At 52.8% G+C, this 22331-nt stretch overlaps 1 protein-coding gene across 1 annotated transcript in view; it reads left to right on the top strand.

Moving 5' to 3' along the window:
* The window catches only part of LOC144258246 (uncharacterized), a 640730-nt gene that overhangs the window by 204897 nt on the left and 413502 nt on the right, over positions 1 to 22331 (top strand). The window contains 1 exon segment of the mRNA XM_077806661.1: positions 13014 to 13217. Coding sequence (XP_077662787.1) covers positions 13014 to 13217 — 204 coding nt within the window.

Raw genomic sequence — 22331 nt, 5'->3', positions numbered from 1 at the left:
AATGAAAAATTAATCTTTGCTCTACAGATAATAACTACTGATAAATGGTAATATAAAAAAGGACCTCAAATTCCTTCGTAATTTGATGGTTCTTGGAACTTCCAGGCATATTGGCTAGAATTTTCGAGACACAGATTGTCAGAAAAACATAACACGCTGAGTGCTCCACCTGAAACAAAAGCAAATACTGTTGCCTGGATAGATAGATACATTGCAAAGAGCAACAAGAATCAACGTCGAGCTGAATCTGCAAAACAGAAAGATTAATCTTGCAATACAAATAATAAAATGTATTAATTATTATTAATTATTTATATTTATTTTATTTTATTATGTCACAAAGGACCATGAATTCCTTCATACTTTTATCATCCTCAGGATGTTGCTGTGAATTCAGAGACATGATTGTTTTCTGGAGCAGCCGTTGCAGTTTCAAAAGGAAATTCAGGCAGAAAATGAAGCAGGGAGAGTTGTGATGGGGTGCATGAAAGGAGAAGAGGCTTGTTCCTCTTGAGTTTTCTTTCCATTGCTCTCATGATCCTGATGGAGGAAGCGGAAGCTTAATTTGAGTTTCTCCCCACTCCCCTCCTTCTGTCGGCAGTGTGCGTCTTCACCAGGAGTGCTTCCACCGAATGAAGAGGGGCAGTGTTGGGGGGCCTGAGAAACGGGGCTCTTCACTCATTTGCTCGTTTGCTCGCCACACTACTGTTAGCCGACGGCCAAGGATGTTTCTTGAGGTGCCAGCTATGCCCGTTTATACCATCCGTTATTTTAACCGCTAGGACGCACTGTCCCTTCGCGGCGGGCAGCCCGGGCTAGGCTGACGGATGCCCCAAGGTCCTAACCACCCGTGACTTTAACTGCTGGAGCTCAGAGCTCCTTCGCAGCGGGCAGTCAATACTGACTGACAGGTGCCCCAATGGCAGCACTAAGAGCCTCTCCCCCCCCGTGACTTTAACTGCTAGAGCTCAGAGCTCCTTCGCAGCGGGCCGCCAGGATTGACTGACAGGTGCCCCAAGAGTTTGCCCCGTGGAGGCGGCACAACTCAAGGCTAGGCTCTTAGTACTCTCACCTCATGGCCAGGCTTTAGAGCCAAAACGGCTGAGGTTCTTTCATTGTGTTGGCTGCTTTGCAGTAAACCAGAGAAAACAAGTCAGGCTTATGCACAAATGGTTACCAAAATTTATTAAGCTAGATTCTAATCATGTGGTTACAAAATTGCTAGTGCCTACTTATTTAAATGTCGAGATGTTACACACACAAACAAGTTACAAAACTGAAGCCTCAATCCCAAAGAAAGAAAACAAAGTGTAGAGCTCTATTTCAAAATATGTGTACACTAAAGATAGGAGATCAGGTGTGGGTGCTTCTTACCCTCCTTGCATCTCTCGATTCCAGCGGTGCCAAGCCAGGATCGGTCACTCAATTCCGCGGAAAGACGAATAAGGGACAAGGCTTAGGGACCCTCTTAGCTGCAGAAGCCTTGGGAGGCTGTCACTTATCTGACCAGCAGATAGATAGTGAAAAGCACTCCAAAATCATGGTGCTGTAGGTCCCCTACTTATACCTCTGTACTCCTTTATTCTCTTTCTCCTTTCTTATGCCAAATTGAGGCTGGTCTGTCTGGGTGACGCCAGCTTTCGCAAGAGTAGTTTACACTTGCAAGAGAGAGAAACAATAAGTGTCGACTACTGGACATTTCTTTTATCAGGGTAAATATTTTCCCACCTAGGATGTTGGGGTGTGTGCATCACGCTATTTAGTAGGGGCTAAGAGCCATGTCTGTCACAGGGCCTCTGCCTGCTGTGAGCTTAATCCTTGTATCTGTTCCCAGAGGCACATTGTATCAGCACACCTGTGCTTTTCACAGCTTCAAAGGCTGTGCTGGAATATATGTTAAGTGCCCTATTCCGGCTTCCTCCTGTGTTTCCAGCAATGCTGGTCTGAGGGCGTGGGGGGGGCTGGCTGTCTGGCTACAGACCCCCACCTGCCCTCCACCAGGATCTCCCAGGCCATTTGCCTGGGACCCCCTCCTCCGGCCAGCAGGACCCGCTGACGCTTTACAGGAGGACCCCTCACTCTGCGCCAGGGACCGCCCCACCACAGCGCTGTGCACTGGGCATGGCAATGGTCCCAGGAGCCAGCTGGGCAATCCCAGACAGAGCCCCTGGCACAGCACCAGGCAGCGTCTAATCCCCTGCCCCACCTGCCCAAGAGACCCCCACCCCCACTGGTCTGCAGCCAACAGGCCCCCAGCAAGACCCACCTCCAGGACCCATAGCCTTAGGGCTGGGCACATCAGAACTACCCCCCAAAACCCCAAACCCTCCAGAAACCACCAACCTGACTAGGGTCCCCCCTGCCCAGCCACCCAGAGGCCTCCCCCTACCACAATGTCCCTTCAGCTCCCGCTGCAATCTCCCCACACAGACATGCACCCCCTCAGCTACAGTGTTCCCTCACAGTGTCTGACAAGTGGACAGAAAGTTATCACCACCCCCTGCTGGCCAGTCACACAGGCAGAGGGAGCCCGGGGGGACGCCTCTTTAACAGGAGAAGGGAAGCCATGGAGGGCCAAAATAAGTAAGACATTTCCATACTCTGTCACGAGCAAATAATGGCCACCGTGGATCCACCCCAGAGTTGGCTACATCTTTGCACTGCGGGAAGCCCCCCTTCATGGAGACCCTTTGTCATGGGGTTTGGGATATTTCTGGACCATGCTGCACTCAGAGGGACCTCCTCATCCCGTGCCAGCTGGAGAAAAGAAAAGGGTCCAGCCAACTCTCCTGTTACCAACTGGGAACCACCCATCCCCCAAACAGGGGGAGGCCCCTGGCTTTGATGGGTATTGAATATATGGCTAGTCTCTTTTATCAGCAAACATTTTTAACAGAGAGAAAGGAGGGAAGAAAGGATTCTCAAAGGAGAGGGAAAGATGTTCATTGTTGCAGGGGAGTTAATTTCCCAACCAGGATGGAGAAGGCTCAGGGCGACAGGTTCCCCCCAAGGAAGGACAAGTTGCTAGGATTTAGAGACATGGGGAACAGCCCCAAACCCAAGAGGATTTTTAATTGACATTTGATAATGACATCGTAAGAGGGAAAGCTGAGATTTGAGATCAGTGTTCAGAAATGAAAGAGAAAGGGTGGAAATCTGAGGGATTTTGGATCCATTTATGCAAATTATAGAGAGGAAAGTGGAAAATGAGAGGGATTTTATAGCAGTTGTTGATAGGAGGTTGTCACGGAGTCCCTGGGCGATGCTCTGGAACTGCTCCCCATGAAGCCGGGCAGGACTCTCGGGCAGTCGCCTTTCTGGGAGCAGTCTGTCTTTACGACACACAGCTCACACAGCTTCCACCTTCCTGGGTCTGACCTCGGACCATTCAGCCTCCTCTGCCCCTCCGTGCGCTTCCCACAGCCAGTCCGCTCAGGCAGGGCTCCTGGGGAAGCCAGAGGGTCCTGCCCCCCAACTCCGCAGTCAGACGTGACTCTCAGCCAGCCAGTAAAATAGAAGGTTTATTAAATGACAGGAACATGGTCTAAAACAGAGCTTGCAGGTGCAGAGAACAGGACCCCTCAGCTGGGGCCATTTTGGGGGGGGCAGTGAGCCAGACAACCACGTCTGCCCTTCACTCCATGTCCCAGCCAGCCCCAAACTGAAACTCCCTCCAGCCCCTCCTCCTCTGGGCTTTGTTCCTTTCCGGGGCCAGGAGGTCACCTGATTCCTTTGTTCTCCAACCCTTTAGCTCTCACCTTGCAGGGGGGAAGGGCCCAGGCCATCAGTGCCCAGGAAACAGGGTGTTGGCCATTCTCTGTGTCCAGACTCCTGCACACACATGATCTCTAGGGCTCTGCAATGATCATACACCCTTATCCCACCCCCTAGATACTTAAGAACTTCATAGGGGAAACTGAGGCACCCCCACACTATTCAGAGGAAACGTTAAGAACAGTCCCACTTCGTCACAGAGGTAAAAGCTGAGTGTATTTCCCACCACTATTTGGTCAATGAATAGAGCGGAAATGGGCAACGTTGGCAAACGTTTTAGATCCATATTCAGGAATCTGAGAAAAGGTGTAAATCTGAGATTTTCGTCATAATTTATAATTACAGAGACAGAGAAAGCTCTCAGGGGCATATTCAATTAGAAGTAGACAACTAGAGTAAAAGTGGGGCAAACGTTGAGGGTATTTTTTAGGAATCTTTGAGACGTACAGAGAAAACGTGTCACAAACTACGCAACTGAGAACATGGGATAAACGCCAAGACCGGGGGGGATTTTATGTGGCTATTAAAGAACTAGCTGGAAAAGGGGGACCGTTTGTCATATAAAATTCAGCCTGTCCAATACATAAACAGAGAGTGATGGTACCCCCCCGACCCGCCCCCGTTCACCTGGGCAGCAGGGAGCCCTCTGAGGGGCTGACTGGAGGGGGCGGGGGGGGGAGCTGGAGGGCTCCCTGGGGGAGGGGAGGGGGCGGTACTGGGGGATGGGCAGGTGGGGGGGGCAGGTGGGGCCTGGGGGCGACGGTGCTGCAGTTGGGGGGCAGCAAGTGGGACTCGGAAGCCGGGATCGGGGGCAGCCCCATGGGGGACACGTCCCCTCCCTTCCCTGCCCCGGCAGAGACCCAGCGTCTCCTCCCACCCCCACGCCGGGGCAGCCAGGTTGGGGGATGGCTCCGGGCTCCAACTTCCCACCGACACCGGGACAAATCGCTGCGGATAAAACGGGGGGGGGGAGGGAAATCCCGCCCCCCCCCCCACGGGAGGGGAGTTTCAATGGACATGTGAGGAGGAGGGAGAGACGGGGGGGGGATCAGGGGAGACGAGAGAGAGGATCAAAGGGGGGGTGGGGGGGAGTTTACAACCACGTGGGAGCTACCGAGAGGGAAAAGGGGAAAACTGGGGGGCATTTGTGCCCGTGGGGGGGGGAAGGGGATCCAATTAACTCCCCCGCCGCCCCCCACTTCCCCGCCGGGAATTTCCTGGCTGCACAGAGACAGTTCAACCCCCACCCCCCGCAACTCCGGCTTCTCCCCCCAACACCCCCCAAGGGACCCCGCCCGCCTGGCCCCAGTCTCTGCCCCCCCCAATCCCAGCCGTGCCGGGGGCAGAGAGTCACTTTCCTACCCCCCCACCAGCGCTCCACCCCCCGCGGGGTCTCCCACTCACCGGGTCGGGGGCGGGCAGAGCCAGGGGCTGGTCCCAGCTGGAGAAAGCCCCCCCCCGGCCGGGCACGGGGGGGTTAATAACGAGCCCCCCCCAGCACAGACCGCAGAGTGGAGCCGCAGCTGCTCCTCCGAGAGACCCGACACGAGGCAACGTCTGGGGGCGGGGCATGGAGCATACCGGGGGCGGGGCAGCGCCTGGGGGCGGGGCCTGGAGCAGACCAGGGGCGGGGCAGCGTCTGGGGGCGGGGCCTGGAGCAGAGCGTGGCCCCGGCAGCGTCTGGGGGCGGGGCTTGGAGCAGACCAGGCGCTGCCTCGTGTCGCATCTGTAAGAGGAGCAGCTGCGGCTCCCGTCCGGGGTCTGTGCGGGGTGGGGCCCGTCATTAACCCCCCCGTGCCGGGGGGGCTTTGGCCAGCTGGGACCCGACCCGGTGAGTGGGAGACCCCGGGGGGGGGAGCGCTGGGCGGGGGGGGGCAGTAAAGTGACTCTCACCCCCCACCTGCCCATCCCCCACTGCCGCCCCCTCCCCGCCCCCAGGGAGCCCTCCAGCTCCCCCCCCCCGCCCCCTTCAGTCAGCCCCTCAGAGGGCTCCCAGCTGCCCAGGTGAACGGGGGCCGTGGGGGGACCATCACTTTCTGTTTATGTATTGGACAGGGCTGGATTTTATATGACAAACGGTCCCCCTTTTCCAGCTAGTTCTTTAATAGCTACATAAAAGCCCCCCCGGACTTGGCGTTTATCCCATGTTCTCAGTTGCGTAGTTTGTGACACGTTTTCTCCGTATGTCTCAAAGATTCCTAAAAAATACCCTCAACGTTTGCCCCACTTTTACTCTAGTTGTCTCCTTCTAATTGAATATGCCCCTGAGAGCTTTCCCTGTCTCTGTAATTATAAATTACGACGAAAATCTCAGATTTACACCTTTTCTCAGATTCCTGAATATGGATCTAAAACGTTTGCCAACGTTGCCCATTTCCGCTCTATTCATTGACCAAATAGTGGTGGGAAATACACTCAGCTTTTACCTCCTATCAACAACTGCTATAAAATCCCTCTCATTTTCCACTTTCCTCTCTATAATTTGCATAAATGGATCCAAAATCTCTCAGATTTCCAACCTTTCTCTTTCATTTCTGAACGCTGACCTCCAATCTCAGGTTTCCCTCTTACGATGTCATTATCAAATGTCAATTAAAAATCCTCTTGGGTTTGGGGCTGTTCCCCATGTCTGTAAATCCCAGCAACTTGTCCTTCCTTGGGGGGAACCTGTCGCCCTGAGTCCTTCTCCATCGTGGTTGGGAAATTAACCCCCCTGCAACAATGAACATCTTTCCCTCTCCTTTGAGAATCATTTGTTCCCTCCTTTCTCTCTGTTAAAAATGTTTGCTGATAAAAGAGACTAGCCATATATTCAATACCCATCAAAGCCAGGGGCCTCCCCCTGTTTGGGGGATGGGTGGTTCCCAGTTGGTAACAGGAGAGTTGGCTGGACCCTTTTCTTTTCTCCAGCTGGCACGGGATGAGGAGGTCCCTCTGAGTGCAGCGTGGTCCAGAAATATCCCAAACCCCATGACAAAGGGTCTCCGTGAGCGGAGGCTTCCCGCAGTGCAAAGCTGTAGCCAACTCTGGGGTGGATCCACGGTGGCCATTATTTGCTAGTGACAGAGTATGGAAATGTCTTACTTATTTTGGCCGTCCATGGCTTCCCTTCTCCTCTTAAAGAGGCGTCCCCCCGGACTCCCTCTCCCTGTGTGACTGGCCAGCAGGGGGTGGTGATAACTTTCTATCCACTTACCAGACACTGTGAGAGAACATTGTTGCTGGCGGGGGGCAGGTGTCTTTGTGGGGAGATTGCAGCGGGAGCTGAAGGGGCATTGTGGTAGGGGGAGCCCTCTGGGTGGCTGGGCAGGGGGGGCCCTAGTCAGGTTGGTGGTTTCTGGAGGGTTTGGGGTTTCGGGGGGTAGTTCTGATGTGCCCAGCCCTCAGGCTATGGGTCCTGGAGGTGGGTATTGCTGGGGGCCTGTTGGCTGCAGACCAGTGGGGGTGGGGGTGTCTTGGGCAGGTGGGGCAGGGGATTAGACGCTGCCTGGTGCTGTGCCAGGGGCTCTGTCTGGGATTGCCCAGCTGGCTCCTGGGACCATTGCCATACCCAGTGCACAGAGCTGTGGTGGGGCAGTCCCTGGCGCAGAGTGAGGGGTCCTCCTGTAAATCGTCAGGGGGTCCTGCTGTCCGGAGGAGGGGATCCCAGGCAAATGGGCTGACAGATCCTGGTGGAGGGCAGGTGGGGGTCCTAGGTAGGCAACGGGGAAATCTCAGCCCGGCAGTGAAGGAATAAAAAATGACTCTACACAAACAGCCCCCCACCCCATTTCTCCTGCCATTTGCAGGAGCAAATCCAGCCATGGGGGAGCAAACAACCCAGGAATGATAGTTTCCGAGCAGACAGGCATGGAGAGGGCACAGGGAAAAGGAGATAGAGAGACTGACAGGGTCCGTGGGATAAAAGAGTTTTGAAAGAGATTTCCAGCTCTCTCATCTGCCCAGACAGATGTATTACTGCAGTGTGGGGAGAATCACTTTCCTGTGGACAAGACGAGGATGAGAGAACGGAAAACCCAGTTCCTGACTCCATGTCCCTCCTGCTGGGGTGTGGCTGCCGTGGGGTCAGTGTCAGAGGGAATCCTCGAAAGGGACTCCTTTGGTTCTGTTTTTTTCTAGGATTGCGTTCAGAGACTTTGTTTTGGGATGCAGGAGGGAGAAGGGAGGTTCAAAGTGTGTCTGTGGGCCTAGCCTGGCAGGAGGGGCCAGGTCTCTGCTGTAATCCAGAGATTGAGCATTTTCTCAGCACGGCAGAATCTCGGATCTCGCTCTGCAAGGAAAGAGCCTGGGGGAAGCGTGATGTGAAATGAACTAATGCCCGTTCCTAAACTTCCACAACAGCCCTTCTTGCCCAGCCAGGTTGCAGAACGACACTCACGTTTCGTTCCGGTTCATCCCGTCCTCCCATGGGACAAGGGAGCGACATGGCTGCAGAGGAGCCAGCTCAGGTAGGGATTATTGAGGGGGTTCTGATCTGTTCCTGCAGGAGGGAGAGGGACAGCAATTACACGGGAGAGGGGAAGGTTTGCACCGTCTGGTTTGGAGGTTGGAGCGGGGCAGGAAATGCACAGGGTGGAGAAAGGGAGGAGACCAGGGGGTGGCAGACCTGCTGGGAGTTGTTTAATAAGTGGCCTAGATTCTAGGAAGAGACCCATGAGGTTCGGAGGTGGAAATGCTCCAATCTGGTGAACAGAAAATAACCTACCTAGATGGGGCTGGGAAAAAGGACCAGACTCGTAGTGCTGGAGCCTGACCCAACTAACCAGCGGGTGCCTTGAAATACGAAGGGGGAAGCCACCAGTCAGGCTTAGGGGAGATTCCCCTGCTTCATATCCAGCTCTAGGAGTGGCTAAGTCATTATGCAAGGTAACCTGTTTCCCCTTGTTTTTTCCTGCCCCCCCCACCCCCCGATGTTCTTGTTAAACCCTGGATTTGTGCTGGAAATGGGCCACCTTCATTATCATACACATTGTAAGGAGAGTGATGAGTTTAGATAAGCTATTACCAGCAGGAGAGTGGGGTGGGAGGAGGTATTCTTTTCATGATTTGTGTGTATATAAAAAGCTCTTCTACACTTTCCACAGTTTGCATCCGATGAAGTGAGCTGTAGCTCACGAAAGCTTATGCTCAAATAAATTGGATAGTCTCTAAGGTGCCACAAGTCCTCCTTTTCTTTTCACAAGGAGGAGGGTGTTGGGCTTCCTACAAGAGATCTCTCCCTAGACCCTGCTCGGGGCAGCATCTCCGGTATCAGTCTGTGGCTAGTAGGTGTGTGATGGATCTGCTGGGAGAGAGGAGGGGTGTCTCTTCGCCCCCTCCCCCTGGTGTTTCCTGGGTGTTCTGAGCGGGTTGGGGGTGGGACTCTGTTGGCTGCAGTCCACCCAGAGTTTCCATTTGATTGGCTCCTCTCCCCCACAAATAGTGGGGCTGTGAGTGGGGCAGCAGGTCCTGAGTGTGGGGCTTTTGCTCTTTCAGGGGCCGGTGACCTTCGAGGAGGTGGCTGTGTATTTCACCAGGGAAGAGTGGGCTCTGCTGGACCCCGCTCAGAGAGCCCTCTACAGAGACGTCATGCAGGAGACCTATGAGAATGTGACCTCGCTGGGTAAGGATTCCTGTCCCCTCGGTTCTTGGAAGGGGAACGGAAGAGATGAGGTTCACGCCACCCCCACAATGCCACCTCTGCTCTGTCCTGTTCCAGCATCACCCCAGCATGCCAGTGACACACACACGACCAGAGACCCTCCCCGCTGCTGAACGCTGTGGGAAGAGAGCACAGGAGCAGAATCGCACAGTGTGAAATATCTCCTGTTTGCACAAGTAAAACGGGGGGTTAGGTCCAGCATAACGAACAGAAGCTTCCTACCCCTGGCCTTCTCTCAAACCCTGAGCCTTCTCCACCCAGACCAGAATGTGCTTGGGGTGTAAGAAGCAGGCTGCTGGGGTCAGAGCGGCTGGTCCAGGGTTGCTGATCACACAGACCTTGAATGGTGGCTGGGGGAATCCAGACAAGGGAGCTCCAGCAGCAGAGCATTGAAACTCAGCCAGGATTACAGATGACACAACTCCTCGCTGCTCCGGATTGCCCCGTGCATGGGACAACGGCCTCGGTTGCTGGTGAAAATCCTTGAGACCTGGAGAGTTGCTCCCCCCATCCCCATGTGCAGTAGCCACAATCTACCTTCTCTGCGGACTTGGTTTTTTGAGTCCCTCATTCCTGAAGTCACATGACCCCGATTCTTATTTTTCACATTCTGCTTGTCTAGACTATTTAGAGTCTGTTGCTTCTGAATGATAGTTTCTAATTTCCCAGTGTTCTCCACAGCCAGGGATTTTCTTACTCCCTCCCATTGCACTGGACTCATTAGATTCCCTAGTATTTCAGAATGGCCACACTGGGACAGACCAAAGGTCCATCTAGCCCAGTGTCCTGTCTTCCGACAGTGACCAGCGCCGGGTGTCCCAGAGGGAATGAACAGAACAGGGAATCATGGAGTGATTCATCTCCTGTCACCCATTCACAGTTTATGACAAACAGAAGTTAGGGACTCCATCCCTGCCCATCCTGGCTAATAACCGTTCACGGACCTGTCCTCAATAGATTTCTCATGGTGTTTTTTGTTTTTTTTTTTGTAACCCTATTATAATCTTGGCCTTCACAACGTCCTCTGGCAAGGAGTTCCCCAGGTTGACTGTGCATTGTGTGAAGAAATACTTCCTTTTGTTTCTTATAAACCTGCTGCCTATTAATTTGATTGGGTGATTCCTAGTCCTTGTGTTCTGAGAAGGAGTAAATGACACGTCCTTATTTACTTTCTCCACGGCAGTTTTGATTTTATAGACCTCTCTCTTATCCCCCCTTTGTCTCTTTTCCAAGCTGAATAGTCCCGGTCTTTTTAATCTTTCCCCGTACAGAAGAGTTTCATACCTGTAATCATTTGGGTTGCCCTTTTCTGAACCTTTTCCAATTCCAATATATCTTTTTTTGAGATGGGGCAACCACATCTGCAGGCAGTATTCGAGATGTGGGTGTACCATGGGTTTATATGGAGGCGATATGATATTTTCTGTCTTCTTATCTATCCATTTCAGAATGATTCCCAACATTCTCTTTGCTTTTTGACTGCCGTGGCACACTGAGTTGATGTTTTCAGAGAACTGCGCCCAGTGACTCCAAGATCCCTCTGTTGAGTGGAAACAGCTCATTTAGAGCCCATCATTTTATATGTGTAGTTGGGATTGTGTTTTCCAATGGGCTGCAATATGGTGCTATCCTGACACCTAGTACTGCTGAGATCCTGCATTCAGTGATATCCCTGCCCTTCCTGTTCCCGTTCTCATAAAAGAAGAAGAGCATCCAAATGCGTGTTTCCCTTCATTCCCTCAGCGGTCCTCATGGGAATCCCTGATGGGTTCCAAAGTGTATTAAAACCTTTCTTAAAGGGTTACCTCCTGGTGGTTATCAGGTCCTGTGAGTTTGTAGCCCAGAAAGACCCCCCTCAGTCAGCTCAAACTCAGCTCTTTATCCCCCAAAAGTCTGTCATCTTCAATCTCCTGAATGAGGGGAAATCCGTCCCTACCCCTTTCTGCGTTGGGTAAAGCTTCAAAAGGTGGAGCTCTGCATAACCAGCCTTGAGATCTGGCATTCATCACCCTGTAGTGATACCAGCTTGCACAGGAAACCCATCCCGCAGCCCTTCCTAGTATCATGTGGCGCATCTCGGCATCATAGTCTGTGAAGAATTCATGCTTTCAAGGGCTGGCTTCGATATACAGATAACAGTCATAATTAGGGCAAGAGTTTGCAGGCAATGAAAAGAGAGTAATTGAGAAACGTGAGCAATATCTAATCCTTTAAAGCCTGAAAGTGCCTTGGGGGGAGGGGACAGGAGCCGGCTGTGTGGGGGCGGTGGGGCTCAGATACTGGGTATTGAGAGCCTAAAGCCAGCTGTGCGCTGGAGAGACGGGGCATGAACCAGCTGTGTACAGGGCAGATGAGCAGGGGAGAGGTGCTGTGGACACGGCCGCGAGCAGCTGTGAGTGCCGTCCTCTCTGCAGCATGATGAGAGAGCCTGGCGTCCCACTGCTGATCCCAGACTTGTATGAGGAGGGAAGAAATTGGCATCAAGTCTCAACCGCAGCCAGCCTGTGCCCTGGGGAGGAGACAGGTGTCTCCAGGGACAAATCTGGGGGATTGTGACCCTGCATGCCCCACCCACCCTCTGATCAGCAATTCCAGATATTAACGGTGATTCCAGAAACAAAGAGTAATTTTGGGAAAAAAATGCAGTCCTAGCGACAATTTCCGGAAAACACTGGCCCTGGTTGTAACATTAAATGCGATAGTCTCAAGATCTAGGCCTGTGTTAATCAGATCTGCCACTTTGCCTTCACGGAGTTCACTCTGCTGGTGGGTTCTACCCCTTCCCCCATTCTGTGTCTGCCTTGTCTATTTAGATTGAAACTTCTTCAGGGCACGGGCCATCAACGCTTCTCGGTTTGTACTGTGCCTAGCAAAATGAGGACCCACTGTTAGTTGGCCCTTAGGCACTAAGGTAATGAATATGATTGATAATAATCATCTCCTGGCACTTTGAGCCAAGGAAGCCGGCCTTGGGACGTTACTACTTAAAAGTGAGCTGGGCTTAAAAGCATGGAATATTCTTTGTGACAAGTATCCCACAAATTCCACTGACCTCCCTTGTTTTCTTTGCCTTGAGCAGGGTTTCCAGTTTCCAGAACTGATGTGATCTCGCAGCTGGAACGAGGGGAGGAGTCGTGCGTCCCAGACCTTCATGGCTCGAAGAAAAAAGTGCTCCCGAGAGCTGCCTGCATAGGTGAGGCATTGGTTAAACCAACCCCCAAACTGTCGGTGAATACAGGAAACATTTGGGATGCCCTACAAAGACCTTGTGAGCTCTCCAAGTTCAGGATTGTTAGGCAGAGGTCACTCTTGGCTTCCCACCTATCCTGACTGACAACTGGCAGCAGGTCCCTCCCCCATCTCGCTGTCCCCTGAGATTTCGTCTGAGATACGGACCCAGAACTTATCCCTTCCTTTCTCTCCTCTGGGGAAGGTTGAAGGGAAAATCAGCTCCTGATAGGTTTGATCTGTCCTGTACACATTTTGGTTCCTTCATCCCTTTTTCCATTCTTCTCTCTGAGATTTCCTTTCTCTCTGGCGCAGGCAGGATGCCCTGAGTGTGGGAAACACTTCAAGCAGAGCTCACACCTTATTACACATCGGAAAATCCACACAGGTGAGAAACCTTATGGATGCCCTGAGTGTGGGAAGCACTTCATTGGCAGTTCATCCCTCCTCTCACATCAGCGAATCCACACAGGGGGGAGGCCCTACACATGCTCTGAGTGTGGGGAACGCTTCAATCAGAGCTCAAACCTGATCACACATCAGAGAACGCACACAGGAGAGACCCCCTACATGTGCTCACACTGGGCTTGACGGACCATTGGTCTGACCCAGTCTATGACCTGTCGTGTGTTCTTATGTAAGCCCTCTGCGGCCTTGTCTACACGGGCAAGTTTCTGCACAGGAAAGCAGCTTTCTGCGGTGTAACTCCCGAGGTGCGCACGCAGATTTCGTGATGCATGATAGAAAGGAGCCATGACAGGGACACACTGCCGTGCGGGGTCCAAGTGAAGGAGCTGTAACACGCCTACCACAAGGTGCAGGAGGCAAACTGCTGCTCCATATTGGGGGCTAACTAACCCCAGCATCACGGCAAGAATCTACCTAGCAGCTGGAGAAAAAATATGTATGAGAGTCAAAGACACCCCCACGTGGCCTGTCTCTTCCCCAATCTCAACACCTGGAAGATTGTCTGGAAGACTCAGAATTTGAACTGCAGAGATTGGTCCCAGGCTGAGAGGGAATTCAGTCTGTGTATTAAGAACTCAACATGGCCTGGAGCAACCAGTGAGTGAGAAAAGCTGTTTGATCCAATTCTTGCTTAGTATATTCAAATTAGAGTTTAGACTGGGAGTCTGTTTTCATTTGTTATGTAAGCACTTTTGACCTCTGTGACCAATACTTATACTCAGTTAAAATCTAACTTTCTGTAGTTAATAAACTTATTTTACTATTTTATACTTACTCCTGAGTTTGTCCAAAGTGCTTGGGAAAGTTGCTCACATGACAAAGGCTGGTGCATGTCCCCTTTATTTTTGATGAAGTGGCGAACTAATTAATGAGCTTACACTTTTCAAGTGAAGGCCGTGAGCCGTGTAAGATGGTACATTTCTGAGGTGCAAGGCTGAGAGCTGGGGAGATATGCTGGTGTCTCTGTATAATTGAGGAGTGATTTATAGAGCATTCATGCAACTGAGTTGGGTGCTTTGCTGCATGTTGTTGGCCAAATGATCATAGAATCCTAGGATATCAGGGTTGGAAGGGACCTCAGGAGGTATCTAGTCCAACCCCCTGCCCAGAGGACGACCAATCCCCAACTAAATCATCCCAGCCAGGGCTTTGTCAAGCCTGATCTTAAAAACTTCTAAGGAAGGAGATTCCACCACCTCCCGAGGTAACCCATTCCAGTGTTTCACCACCCTCCTAGTGAAAAAGTTTTTCCTAATATCCAACCTAAATCTCCCCCACTGCAACTTGACCATTACTCCTTGTCCTGTCATCTGCTGTCACTTAGAATAGTCTAGATCCGTCCTCTTTGGATCCACCTTCATTTAGTTCAAAGCAGCTATGACATCCCCCCTCATTCTTTTCTGTAGAGTACAATCCCAGTTCCCTCAGCCTCTCCTCATAAGGCATGTGTTCCAGACCCCTAATCATTTTTGTTGCCTTTCGCTGGACTCTCTCCAATTTCTCCACATCCTTCTTGTAGTGTGGGGCCCAAAACTGGACACAGTACTCCAGATGAGGCCTCACCAGTGTCGAATTGAGGGGAAGGATCACATCCCTCGATCTGCTGGCAATGCCCCTACTTATACACCCCAAAATGGGACTTATACACCCCAGTCGTCTGAGACTTCCCCCGATCACCATGAGTTTTCAAAGATATTGGACAATGGCTCTGCAATCACATCCGCCAACTCCTTTAGCCCTCTCGGATGCAACTCATCTGGCCCCATGGACTTGTGCTCGTCCAGCTTTTCTAAATAGTCCCGAACCACTTCTTTCTCCACAGAGGGCTGGTCATCTCCTCCCCATGCTGTGCTGCCCAGGGCAGCAGTCTGGGAGCTGAGCTTGTTCGTGAAGACAGGCAAAAAAAGCATTGAGTACATTAGCTTTTTTCACATCCTCTGTCACTAGGTTGCCTCCCTCATTCAGTAAGGGGCCCACACTTTCCTTGGCTTTCTCCTTGTTGCCAACATACCTGAAGAAATCCTTCTTGTTACTCTTAACATCTCTTGCTAGCTACAACTGCAGGTGTGATTTGGCCTTCCTGATTTCACTCCTCCATGCCCAAGCAATATTTTTATACTCATCCCTGGTCATTTGTCCAATCTTCCACTTCTTGTAAGCTTCTTTTTTGTATTTAAGATCAGCAAGGATTTCCCTGTTAAGCCACAGTAATGTCCCGAGCTCCCCAAGTCCCATTGACAGCTGAGCTCTTCCTGCCCATTGAGCCCAGCAGAGACAGTGGGTGGGGGGTGAGTTTGTACCCAAATAACTGACAGAGCCAAGCAAAGAGCAAAGAAATGTTTCCTTCAGTCACTAGGTCTCTGTTTCTGTTGCTCACTCTCTCTCCCCTTCTCTGATAACGAGCAACGCTAAGAGAGGAAGAGGTTCAAACACGTGCTAGGTGGTGGCTAGGGTGGGATGACAAATTGAAAACCATCACAGAGCCCTCTACTGTGACACTGAGACGATCCCATTCTGACCTTTTACTGACACTTCTTTAATAACTAAAAAAAAAGAACAGGAGGACTTGTGGCACCTTAGAGGCTAACCGATTTATTTGAGCATAAGCTTTCGTGAGCTACAGAATGCATCCGATGAAGTTAGCTGTAGCTCACGAAAGCTTATGCTCAAAGAAATTGGTTAGTCTCTAAGGTGCCACAAGTCCTCCTTTCCTTTTTTGCAGACACAGACTAACACGGCTGCTACTCTGAAACCTGTCGTCATTAATAACGGTTCCCCTGACGTACGTTGCTAAGATTATTTCAATAGCTCCTACACCGATACCTCCTGCCCCTTCTGGCTGGTTCATTGCGCTGTTTGGAACCTGCACCTAAAATTACACCCTCCCTGGGAGCAAGATTCAAAACTGCCCAAGGAAACCCCATTGGGTTTCAAGTGCCGCACAAGCAGGGAGGCAAAGGGACAGTACAGGGTCGCAGAGCTTCTCCTTTGTCCCAGGGAGAAGGATCTAGTGGGCTAGATTAGGGGGGCTAATAGTCATGACTCCTGGGTTCTATTCCTGGCTGTGGGAGGAAAGGGGTGTCGAGTGGATTAGAGTGTGTGGGGGGGGCTAAGAGTCAAAGAAAAAACACCTCCCTTGTGTTCAGCTTCAATACACATTGAACAAGAACATGGCTTCTCATGTCTTAGGTTCTGATGCCATCGTGTGGCCGTTTCATTCTTTGAAAAAGACCATGAAAAAAAGAAGAAACCATGAAAATACCCAAGGGAGAGAGGGGGTTTCTGAGAGCCGGGGCAGAGATGGAGATTTTCATGAAACGGGGACAGGGCAAAGCAGGGAGCAAAGGGGGAGGTTTTTTGTGCAGTTCCATTTTAACCAGCCTCACATCCTGGAGTCCCTAATGTCCCAGCTTACCCGCAACGTGTGACCTCGAGACTCCTCCCCACTGCAAAACCTGCAGATCCCCCAGCACTCCTTAACCTAGATGGATCCTCTGGCACCCAGATGTCTCTGCAGAACCGCCGTGGTTACTCTCCTGAGTGTCTGTTCAAGGATAGCTACTGACTTCTCCTGAGAATGCAGTTGAGTAATGGCTCTCCCATCTCTAGATGCTTTCCTGTGGGCTCTGAGAAGCAGGATGGGGCGTGTATGATAAAGTCCACGCAACATTCCCCTTTCATCCCAGCCCTGGGACGTCACCAGTTGCCACCTATCCCCTGGCAGCAGTGTGGGATGTTTCCCACTGTCCAGGAGACACCAGCCTTGGACCAAAGGCAGCTTGAGGCTTCTCCTCTCTCCCTTCTTGAATCAAGTTCATGTTTTTTCCAAGAGTTAAAGCAGCCCAAAGCCCCAGGGTCTGGATTAATGTCACAAGTTTGCTATCTCTCCCTGGAAGACAACTTCTTAATGAGAGGAGTTAAATGAGATGAGTGGAGTTAAATCAGTTCTCAGCCTGAGTCCTTTGCTCTTAATCCTGAGGATATTGTCCCAGCGTGGGGCCATTTCCTGCCTCTCTTTCACACAGAAGGACAATTTTCTTTGCGCAGACGCAGGAACATCAAGATCTTTCTCTGTCCCTTGTGCAAAGTAGGGTGTCAAATTCCAAGGAACCTTCCTCTTCTGCGATGGAAACAATGGAGAAGCAGGGGGCCCTGGGCACCTCTAGCCCTGGCCGGGAGATGTTCCCTCCCTGCTTTCTTTACGCTGCTTGTTGTTATTTCATGGAGTGTCTGGGATGGGGGAAAAGCTGAGTTCACTCCAGGTGGAGGGAAAAAAGGACCCTGAGAATCTCAGGGCCTCAGGGAAAACCCAAGCCCTGCTACCGGGATCACGGAGGTGCTGGGGATTTGAGCAGGAAAGGGACTGTGTGAATTGTCCAGGTGGGGAATGAATAACCATTGACAACTAGATCCACCTCATTAACCACCGACACAGGCTAATCGTGCTGCAGATAGAAGGGAAACTGGGAGCGATTCCTTGCTGTCAGCCATGGAAACAGTGACCCGAGTGCACTGCAGTAAATGTGCTGGGGAAAGCTGGACTTTACAGGCAGGTGGAAATAGCAGATCCCTGCAGGAGTTTCAGTCCTGCTCAGTGCGTGGCAGGTGCCCATTGCACGGAAGGTCTGTGGGGGTTTCTGCTCCTAAGTCACCTTGGTCCTTTTAAGATTCCCACCCAAGGGGTGGCTTGGGACAGTAGCGGATGAGAAGGGGGAATCCTCCAGCCCTGGAGGGAAAGGTCCCGTCTGCCCAGACTGAGGGGCAAGGAGACGGAGGGGCAGTCAGTGCTCAGAGAGGAGAGAGCTCAGTGATTTACACCCACCAGGGGACACTGTCTTTTTGAGGCGGGTGCAGCTGGCTTGGGATGGTGCTGACGATGGATAGAAAACAGGCTGGAGTCAAAGACAGATCAGACCACAGAAGGGGAAGGGGAAGGGCATCTCCATAGAAGGTCCTGGGTGCTCAGATACCCCAGTTCTAGGTACCCTGGCCTGTCCCAGAGAGAAAAGACAAAGAGGGGCCCAGCCCCCCGACAGTCATCCCATGGAGAAGAATCTGGTTGGGAGTGGGGTGAAGTTTCCCGCTGGACAAAGGGGAGCTGAAGTCCCCCAGCGTCCTGGAATTTAAGCAATGCAAGCTTCAAACCCTGCACGGGTGCGGCCTGAGGGGCACCCGCAGAAGGTTGGGCTGGACAGGGGCGGCAGGTTTCTACAATTTTTGGTGGTTTCCAGAATGGGACCAAGTCCTGCCTCCCCATCCACCTCCCCCCACATCTGCCTAAGGCTCTGGGAGGGAGTTTGGGTATGGGAGGGAGAGGGAAAGGGGTTGGGCTCTGGGAGGGAGTTTGGGTGTGGGCTGTGGGTTGCGGCAGGGGGTTGGGGTGCAGGAGGGAATGCAGGGTGCGGGGTCTGGGCTGGGGTAGGGGGTTGGGGTGCAGGAGCAGGTGTGGGGGCAGGCTCTGGGAAGGAATTGGGTGTGTGGTGTGGGCTCTGGGCTGGGGCAGGGGGTTAGGGTGTGGGAGGGGGTGAGGGGTACAGGCTCTGGGAGGCAGTTTGGGTGCATGTGTGGGGTCTTGGCTGGGGCAGGGCGTTGGGTGCAGGAATGGGTGGGGAGGCCAGGTTCTGGGAGGGAGTTCAGGTGTGGGCTCTGGGCTGGGGTTGGGGGTTGGGGTGCAGGAGAGGGTACAGGTCAGGCTCTGGGAGGCAGTTTGGGTGTGGGGTATGGGCTCTGGGCTGGGGGAGGGGGTTGGGGTGCAGGAGAGGGTGCAGGTCGGGCTCTGGGAGGGAGTTTGGGTGCAGGGGGTGGGCTCCGGGCTGGGGAAGAGGGTTGGGGTGCGAGAGCAGGTGTGGGGGGAGGCCTGTGGGAGGAAGTTTGGGTGCGGGATCTGGGTTGGGGTTGGGGGTTGGGGTGCAGGAGGGGGTGCGGGCGCAGGCTCTGGGAGGGAGTTTGGGTGTGGGGTGTGGGCTCTGGGCTGGGGCATGGGGGTAGGGTGCAGGAGGGAGTGCAGGGGGTGGACTCTGTGAGGGAGTTTGGGTGCAGGGGGGTGGGCTCTGGGCTGGGGCTTGGGGTGCAGGAGAGAGTGAGGGTGCAGCTCTTATCTCAGGCATCTCCCAAAAGCAACCCACACCCCCCTCTGGCAGCAGCTCCTAGGTGGGGTTCTCTGCCCATCGCTGCCCACGGACACCACCCCAGCAGCTCCCATTGCCACAGATGGCAGAGTCAGCCCTCGGGGCGGGGGCAGCGTGTGGAGATCCCCCCACCCCCGGGGCTGCAGGGACGTGCCAGCCGCTTCCGAGACTGGCAGGCCACACGGAGTGTAAGCAGTGTCAGGGTGAGCCTCACCCTGACATCTGGTGGTGAGGTCTGGCAAGTTGTGGAAAAGAACTTCAGGGGCCGATCTCATTTGCATAGACACACCCACCCCGCCTAGAACGAGGCCATAGCTGCCCAACTGGTCACTTTGGCTGCTGTGGGATCCCCAGTGTCTCTGTTATTGGGGCAGGAAGAATAAATTGTTATTACCCTGATTATGGGAACTGTGCTGGGAACTGTACTTGGCCTTTTGTTATGATGGAGGGACTCACCATCAACTAAGTAGCACTCGCTAGCAAGGGTCATGGGTTCCAAAACTCTGTGAATTGAGAGAGGTTGGGGACATGTATTAATATTTGGTGGCATGGGCCCCTTGGTGATGGTCTTATATGCTAATTGTCCTTCCTTTTCTCTTCATTATGGAATCTCAGAGCTAATTTTGATTTCGTTAGGAGTTTAGTTACAGGCTGCTGAGCTCACTTCGGGCTAATGGTGTACTATCACTGAGGCTCCTATACTACAAGCTGATTTCACCAAAGAGCTGAACTGACTAAGAGCCGAAATCACTGAGTGTTGTGTTAAGTAGTGGGGGAGCCTGAAGATCTATTGTGGAGAAGTTTGCGGGACGGCTGGAGTGCCTTGTGGAGAGGCTGGTGGAGCAGATCGTGGGACGGCGGGAGCTGCTGGTGGGACGTGGAGCAGTTCGTGGACCGGCTGGTGGAGCAGTTCGTGGGACGGCGGGAGCTGCTGGTGGGCCGCGGAGAGGAGCTGAGCGAAGCAGTTCGTGGGGCGGCTGGTGGAGCGGAGGCCTATGGAGCTGTGGGGCGGTCAGCTTCAGATCATGTAAGGTGCCTTTTACCCCCGCCCCCATCTCCACCCAGGTTGGGAGGTAAAGCTCTGCAGATAAACTTTTGAACTTTGGGGCTGCCCTGACCAGGGACAGAGACTTTTGGGTCATTGGACTTTTGGGACGTTGGGTGATTTGGGGTTGCTGGACTCAAGAACCAAAGGGAAAGGGCATGCCCCAATTTGCTTGGGGTGGGTTTTTTTTTTTGCTCGTGGGTTGTGTTATGAATCCTGTTGGTGGTGTTTCCCCAACATAATGCCACATTGTTTCTCTCTGTTATTAAAAGGCTTTTTGCTACACTCAGACTAGGTGCTTGGGAGAGGGGAAGGATTGCCTCTGGGAGGCGCCCAGCAGGGGTGGTACATATTTGTCCCAGGTCACTGGGTGGGGGCTCGAGCCGGTTTGCATTGTGTTATTGGAATGGATCCCCTAGATATTGAACCCGGCCCTTGCTGCTGCCAACTCTGACAGGCTGAAGGGTTACACGGAGCGAGGGTGGGCAGGAAGCCGCCTTAGCCCCCTTGTGCTGCCGGTGATGGCGGTGGGGGTCCCCGGGCCCTTTTCAATTGCCCGGGGGCAGCAGGCGGGGCTGGGGGAGACACCGGGCCCCGGACTTTGGTGGAGCCAGGGCCCCATGGTCTTATGTTGCTGGAGCACGGGCACCGGGGGCCCAGATGAGGCGCCTCCCCTGCGGCTGGAGGAGCATGGGTGCTAATCCATGTTTCGGCAAGTTGGTTTTTGGAAGGTTAAATGAAGGCAGCCTCTGCTCTGGGCTCGCCCAGTTTCAGGGCCTGACGCTGCTTTGCACAACGATGAATCTCGGAACAGGCCAGCAATGAAATGACGGCAGAACCTGAGGAAGGAAAAGCCTCCGGGTTCGTCTGTGGGCCTTGATGCCGAACGGGAGCCGTAATTTGAGTCGCTTTGTGGCTGCGGCCGGTAAAATGTCAGGACAAAGTCGTCCCAGTGATTGTGACACTGGGTTTGAGGAGGCTTTGGTCTTATTAAAATGTAATTAGCATGGAACACTTGTGTTTTTAAAGGTGGCTTCCCCAAGCAATCCCAAGTTGTTCTTCCCATAGCTGGGTGATGGTGGGCAGCAGGGGATCTCCCCAGTCTGTGGGGAAATCTCTCTGGGCCCCACTGTTAGTTCTCCAGCCTTTCTCCCCCTAACCACGCACACCTCTCCCCACCCATTATCAATGCTTTACAGCGACCCCTCCCTCCCCTTATGGGATACAGATTCTCGGTGACAGACACTGACTGGGGCTCCCCTCTGTATAGCCCCAATGGGGAAGGAAAGGGACTGATGGGGGAGGAAGAAGACGGACAGAAGGAGTCAAATGCGGCTAAACCAGAATAGAGGAGATTTTCTTCCTGTTAAAATGGACTGGAGTCTCATTGCTGGAAAGCCACATCTTGAGTGAGGTTTGAACCGGCAGCCTTTCAATTGCCAGGCAAAGATGCGAACCACAGAGACCGATCACGGCCGACTTCCCAACGCTGTCCAAGGAGCCCCTGCAGGGGTGCAAGTGATTAGTGCAAAGGGCAATATTGCCATGAGAGGAAAGTCTGAAATGTGGACGTTGGTGCCAAGTTTGGGACCCCCCACCAATGCTGCCATTAGCTCCGGGTGGGTTGCTCAGGGGCAGGGAGAATTGATTTCTTTGCTGCTGAGAAAGCTGCCAGGACAGGTCTGTGGGCACCAGAGCTCCCCGCTTCTTCCAGCACATGCCAGGCTCTGTCACTCCTGGAGGAGGGTCATAGAATCATAGAAGATCAGGGTTGGAAGGGCCCTCAGGAGGTATCTAGACCAACCCCCTGCCCAGAGCAGGACCAACCCCAACTAAATCATCCCAGCCAGGGCTTTGTCATGCCTGACCTTAGAAACTTCTAAGAAAGGGGATTCCACCACTTCCCTAGGTAATGCATTCCAGTGTTTCACCACCCTCCTAGTGAAAAAGTTTTTCCTAATATCCAACCTAAATCTCCCCCACTGCAACTTGAGACCATTACTCCTTGTCCTGTCATCTGCTATCACTGAGAATAGTCTAGATCCAT

The sequence above is a fragment of the Eretmochelys imbricata genome, chromosome 28 (assembly GCF_965152235.1).
Source record: "Eretmochelys imbricata isolate rEreImb1 chromosome 28, rEreImb1.hap1, whole genome shotgun sequence".
In the NCBI taxonomy this organism is placed as follows: Eukaryota; Metazoa; Chordata; order Testudines; family Cheloniidae; genus Eretmochelys; species Eretmochelys imbricata.
This window is presented reverse-complemented; position numbering and strand designations above follow the sequence as displayed.